The 7,190-nt window shown below is 47.7% G+C and overlaps 1 protein-coding gene across 1 annotated transcript in view; it reads right to left on the bottom strand.

Annotated features, from left to right (window-relative positions):
- Nucleotides 1-3,926, bottom strand: part of PDXK (pyridoxal kinase) — a 25,175-nt gene extending 21,249 nt beyond the window's left edge. Inside the window, exon 1 of the mRNA XM_075851035.1 lies at nt 3,775-3,926. Coding sequence (XP_075707150.1) covers nt 3,775-3,873 — 99 coding nt within the window. The 5' untranslated portion in view covers nt 3,874-3,926. The remainder of the gene's footprint in view (nt 1-3,774) is intronic.
- Between the last annotated feature and the right edge of the window lie 3,264 nt (nt 3,927-7,190).

Here is a 7,190-nt window from a genome sequence, read left to right as displayed (position 1 = left end):
AATCAGCGCAGGGGAGGAGTCAAGACACCGGATGGGCGGTCCCAACCCCCGCATTATATTTCATTGCTTAAAAGGCTGAACCCGGAGATCACGGAGAAGCGGCGACATCCGTGAAGGTTTCATCTCCAGATCCGCACGACCGCCAATGTGAGATAATCCCGGACATAGAACGAGAAGACATCGTGGGAGACGAGGACGCGCCATTTTACATAAACTCACTATTAATAAGCGTTTCAGGGCGAGAGCGGCGCAACTGCCAATAGAGGAGGCGGCGGCGGCGTTCAGATTAAAACGCTTCATATTTTACATAAATCTCTCCACACTGACAGGAAAACGGGAGGAAGAGGCGAAATCAGGAAAGTCCCGCGACCTCACATGTAAAGGTTTGGTTTATACTTAGGCCGCGTTCACACGAGCGTGTTCAGACCGATGCCGGCACACTGAAGGGAGCGGAGGATAGCCCCGAGCTGTACCTACTGGTGGAGCGGAGGATAGCCCCGAGCTGTACCGACTGGTGGAGCGGAGGATAGCCCCGAGCTGTACCTACTGGTGTAGTGGAGGATAGCCCCGAGCTGTACCGACTGGTGGAGCGGAGGATAGCCCCAAGCTGTACTTACTGGTGGAGCGGAGGATAGCCCCGAGCTGTACTTACTGGTGGAGCGGAGGATAGCCCCAAGCTGTACTTACTGGTGGAGCTGAGGATAGCCCCGAGCCTGTACTTACTGGTGGAGCGGAGCATAGCCCCGAGCTGTACATACTGGTGGAGGAGGATAGCCCCGAGCTGTACATACTGGTGGAGCGGAGGATAGCCCCGAGCTGTACCGACTGGTGGAGCGGAGGATAGCCCCGAGCTGTACTTACTGGTGGAGCGGAGGATAGCCCCGAGCTGTACTTACTGGTGGAGCGGAGGATAGCCCCGAACTGTACTTACTGGTGGAGCGGAGGATAGCCCCGAGCTGTACTTACTGGTGGAGCGGAGGATAGCCCCGAGCTGTACCTACTGGTGTAGTGGAGGATAGCCCCGAGCTGTACCGACTGGTGGAGCGGAGGATAGCCCCAAGCTGTACTTACTGGTGGAGCGGAGGATAGCCCCGAGCTGTACTTACTGGTGGAGCGGAGGATAGCCCCAAGCTGTACTTACTGGTGGAGCTGAGGATAGCCCCGAGCTGTACTTACTGGTGGAGCGGAGCATAGCCCCGAGCTGTACATACTGGTGGAGGAGGATAGCCCCGAGCTGTACATACTGGTGGAGCGGAGGATAGCCCCGAGCTGTACCGACTGGTGGAGCGGAGGATAGCCCCGAGCTGTACTTACTGGTGGAGCGGAGGATAGCCCCGAGCTGTACTTACTGGTGGAGCGGAGGATAGCCCCGAACTGTACTTACTGGTGGAGCGGAGGATAGCCCCGAGCAGTACTTACTGGTGGAGCGGAGGATAGCCCCGAGCTGCACCTACTGGTGGAGCGGAGGATAGCCCCGAGCTGTACTTACTGGTGGAGCGGAGGATAGCCCCGAGTTGTACCGACTGGTGGAGCGGAGGATAGCCCCGAGCTGTACTTACTGGTGGAGCGGAGGATAGCCCCGAGCTGTACTTACTGGTGGAGCGGAGGATAGCCCCGAGCTGTACTTACTGGTGGAGCGGAGGATAGCCCCGAGCTGTACTTACTGGTGGAGCGGAGGATAGCCCCGAGCTGTACCGACTGGTGGAGCGGAGGATAGCCCCGAGCTGTACCGACTGGTGGAGCGGAGGATAGCCCCGAGCTGTACTTACTGGTGGAGCGGAGGATAGCCGAGCTGTACCTACTGGTGGAGCGGAGGATAGCCCCGAGCTGTACCTACTGGTGGAGCGGAGGATAGCCCCGAGCTGTACTTACTGGTGGAGCGGAGGACTGCCCCGAGCTGCACCTACTGGTGGAGCGGAGGATAGCCCGGAGCTGTGCCTACTGGTGGAGCGGAGGATAGCCCCGAGCTGTACTTACTGGTGGAGCGGAGGATAGCCCGGAGCTGTGCCTACTGGTGGAGCGGAGGATAGCCCCCGAGCTGTACTTACTGGTGGAGCGGAGGATAGCCCCGAGCTGCACCTACTGGTGGAGCGGAGGATAGCCCGGAGCTGTGCCTACTGGTGGAGCGGAGGATAGCCCGAGCTGTACCTACTGGTGGAGCGGAGGATAGCCCCGAGCTGTACTTACTGGTGGAGAGGAGGATAGCCCCGAGCTGTACCGACTGGTGGAGCGGAGGATAGCCCCGAGCTGTACTTACTGGTGGAGCGGAGGATAGCCCCGAGCTGTACCGACTGGTGGAGCGGAGGATAGCCCGAGCTGTACCTACAGGTGGACGCGGAGGATAGCCCCGAGCTGTGCCTACTGGTGGAGCGGAGGATAGCCCCGAGCTGTGCCTACTGGTGGAGCGGAGGATAGCCCCGAGCTGAACTTACTGGTGGAGCGGAGGATAGCCCGGAGCTGTGCCTACTGGTGGAGCGGAGGATAGCCCGAGCTGAACTTACTGGTGGAGCGGAGGATAGCCCTGAGCTGTACTTACTGGTGGAGCGGAGGATAGCCCGATGCTGCACCTACTGGTGGAGCGGAGGATAGCCCAGAGCTGTGCCTACTGGTGGAGCGGAGGATAGCCCCGAGCTGAACTTACTGGTGGAGCGAAGGATAGCCCGAGCTGTGCCTACTGGTGGAGCGGAGGATAGCCCCGAGCTGTGCCTACTGGTGGAGCGGAGGATAGCCCCGAGCTGCACCTACTGGTGGAGCGGAGGATAGCCCGGAGCTGTGCCTACTGGTGGAGCGGAGGATAGCCCCGAGCTGAACTTACTGGTGGAGCGAAGGATAGCCCCGAGCTGCACCTATGGTGGAGCGGAGGATAGCCCGGAGCTGTGCCTACTGTGGAGCGGAGGATAGCCCGAGCTGAACTTACTGGTGGAGCGAAGGATAGCCCCGAGCTGTGCTACTGGTGGAGCGGAGGATAGCCCCGAGCTGTACCTACTGGTGGAGCGGAGGATAGCCCCGAGCTGTACATACTGGTGGAGCGGAGGATAGCCCGAGCTGTACATACTGGTGGAGCGGAGGATAGCCCCGAGCTGTACATACTGGTGGAGCGGAGGATAGCCCGAGCTGTACATACTGGTGGAGCGGAGGATAGCCCCGAGCTGTACATACTGGTGGAGCGGAGGATAGCCCCGAGCTGTACATACTGGTGGAGCGGAGGATAGCCCGAGCTGTACATACTGGTGGAGCGGAGGATAGCCCCGAGCTGTACATACTGGTGGAGCGGAGGATAGCCCCGAGCTGTACATACTGGTGGAGCGGAGGATAGCCCCGAGCTGTACATACTGGTGGAGCGGAGGATAGCCCCGAGCTGTACATACTGGTGGATACCCCGAGCTGTACATACTGGTGGAGCGGAGGATAGCCGGTGTATGTCAGGATTATATATATATACACACACAGGAGGGAGACCGAGCGCTGATATTACTCCATCATTACTGGCCCCAACAGTCTGTATCTCCCCCCTCCCGGGGGGCCACGGAGAATCCTTCCTCGTGTTTATCTCTTCTCTACACGAGAGACGTAAAGAGTAAAAAAGAAAGGGGTCGAACAGGAAGTGGGGGCCCAAGATTACTCACCCGCACCCCCCAAACACGTCACCCGCACCCCCCTCTCCCCCCACACATGTAGCTCCGGTAGCTCCGCCCCTCACATGTCTCCCGTATCTCCGCCCCTCACACGTTTCCCGTATCTCCGGTAGCTCCGCCCCTCACATGTCTCCGGTACCTGTAGCGGGAAGGACGCCGCCTTGTTGCCCACATATCCCCGGACAACGTGACTCTGGATGGACAGGACACGACACTCTCCGGCCGCGGGCTCCTCCATGACCCGACACTACAGCGAGCGGAGAGACAGGCACAGACCGGGGCAGCTATGGAGGAGGGAGCGGGGAGGACGGGGAGGAGGCGGAGACCCGGGGAGGAGAAGCCCAGCCCCCCGGAGACGTTATACCTCCTGTTACCGGGACATATCCCTAATATATCACCCTATAATATACAGAGGATATCACCCTATAATATACAGAGGATATCACCCTATAATATACAGGAGATATCACCCTATAATATACAGAGAAGATATCACCCTATAATATACAGAGAATATCACCCTATAATATACAGAAGATATCACCCTATAATATACAGAGGATATCACCCTATAATATACAGAGATATCACCCTATAATATACAGAGGATATCACCCTATAATATACAGAGAAGATATCACCCTATAATATACAGAGAAGATATCACCCTATAATATACAGAGGATCTCACCCTATAATATACAGAGGATCTAACCCTATAATATACAGAGAATATCACCCTATAATATACAGAGGATCTCACCCTATAATATACAGAGGATCTAACCCTATAATATACAGAGAATATCACCCTATAATATACAGAGGATATCACCCTATAATATACAGAAGATATCACCCTATAATATACAGAGGATATCACCCTATAATATACAGAAGATATCACCCTATAATATACAGAGGATCTCACCCTATAATATACAGAGAAGATATCACCCTATAATATACAGAGGATATCACCCTATAATATACAGGAGATATCACCCTATAATATACAGAAGATATCACCCTATAATATACAGAGATATCACCCTATAATATACAGAAGATATCACCCTATAATATACAGAGAAGATATCACCCTATAATATACAGAGAAGAGATCACCCTATAATATACAGAGGATATCACCCTATAATATACAGAGAAGATATCACCCTATAATATACAGAGGATATCACCCTATAATATACAGCAGATATCACCCTATAATATACAGAGGAGATATCACCCTATAATATACAGAGGATATCACCCTATAATATACAGGAGATATCACCCTATAATATACAGAGAAGATATCACCCTATAATATACAGAAGATATCACCCTATAATATACAGAGGATATCACCATATAATATACAGAAGATATCACCCTATAATATACAGAGGATATCACCCTATAATATACAGAGGATATCACCCTATAATATACAGAAGATATCACCCTATAATATACAGAGGATATATCACCCTATAATATACAGAGGATATCACCCTATAATATACAGAGGATATCACCCTATAATATACAGAGGATATCACCCTATAATATACAGAGAAGATATCACCCTATAATATACAGAAGATATCACCCTATAATATACAGAGAAGATATCACCCTATAATATACAGAGGATATCACCCTATAATATACAGAAGATATCACCCTATAATATACAGAGGATATCACCCTATAATATACAGAGAAGATATCACCCTATAATGTACAGAGGATCTCACCCTATAATATACAGAGAAGATCTCACCCTATAATATACAGAAGATATCACCCTATAATATACAGAGAAGATATCACCCTATAATATACAGAAGATATCACCCTATAATATACAGAAGATATCACCCTATAATATACAGAGGATATCACCCTATAATATACAGAGGAGATATCACCCTATAATATACAGAGGAGATATCACCCTATAATATACAGAAGATATCACCCTATAATATACAGTAGATATCACCCTATAATATACAGAGAAGATATCACCCTATAATATACAGAGGATATCACCCTATAATATACAGAAGATATCACCCTATAATATACAGAGGATCTAACCCTATAATATACAGAAGATATCACCCTATAATATACAGAGGATCTCACCCTATAATATACAGAGGATCTCACCCTATAATATACAGAGAAGATATCACCCTATAATATACAGAGGATATCACCCTATAATATACAGAGAAGATATCACCCTATAATATACAGAGAAGATATCACCCTATAATATACAGAAGATATCACCCTATAATATACAGAGAAGATATTACCCTATAATATACAGAGGATATCACCCTATAATATACAGAGGATATCACCCTATAATATACAGGAGATATCACCCTATAATATACAGAGGATATCACCCTATAATATACAGAGAAGATCTCACCCTATAATATACAGGAGATATCACCCTATAATATACAGAGAATATCACCCTATAATATACAGAGGATATCACCCTATAATATACAGGAGATATCACCCTATAATATACAGAGGATATCACCCTATAATATACAGGAGATATCACCCTATAATATACAGAGAATATCACCCTATAATATACAGAGGATATCACCCTATAATATACAGAAGATATCACCCTATAATATACAGAGAAGATATCACCCTATAATATACAGAAGATATCACCCTATAATATACAGGAGATATCACCCTATAATATACAGAGGATATCACCCTATAATATACAGAGGATATCACCCTATAATATACAGAAGATATCACCCTATAATATACAGGAGATATCACCCTATAATATACAGAGGATATCACCCTATAATATACAGGAGATATCACCCTATAATATACAGAGGATCTCACCCTATAATATACAGAGAAGATATCACCCTATAATATACAGAGGATCTCACTCTATAATATACAGAGAAGATATCACCCTATAATATACAGAGAAGATATCACCCTATAATATACAGAAGATATCACCCTATAATATACAGAGGATATCACCCTATAATATACAGAAGATATCACCCTATAATATACAGAGAAGATATCACCCTATAATATACAGAGGATATCACCCTATAATATACAGAGAAGATATCACCCTATAATACACAGAAGATATCACCCTATAATATACAGGAGATATCACCCTATAATATACAGAGGAGATATCACCCTATAATATACAGAGAAGATATCACCCTATAATACACAGAAGATATCACCCTATAATATACAGAGAAGATATCACCCTATAATATACAGAAGATATCACCCTATAATATACAGAAGATATCACCCTATAATATACAGAGAATATCACCCTATAATATACAGAGAAGATATCACCCTATAATGTACAGAGGATCTCACCCTATAATATACAGAAGATATCACCCTATAATATACAGAGAAGATATCACCCTATAATATACAGAAAAGATATCACCCTATAATATACAGAGGATATCACCCTATAATATACAGGAG

This window comes from Rhinoderma darwinii, chromosome 2 (genome assembly GCF_050947455.1).
Source record: "Rhinoderma darwinii isolate aRhiDar2 chromosome 2, aRhiDar2.hap1, whole genome shotgun sequence".
Taxonomy (NCBI): Eukaryota; Metazoa; Chordata; class Amphibia; order Anura; family Rhinodermatidae; genus Rhinoderma; species Rhinoderma darwinii.
Note: the sequence above shows the minus strand (reverse complement) of the source record. Positions and strands in the feature narration are given on the sequence as shown.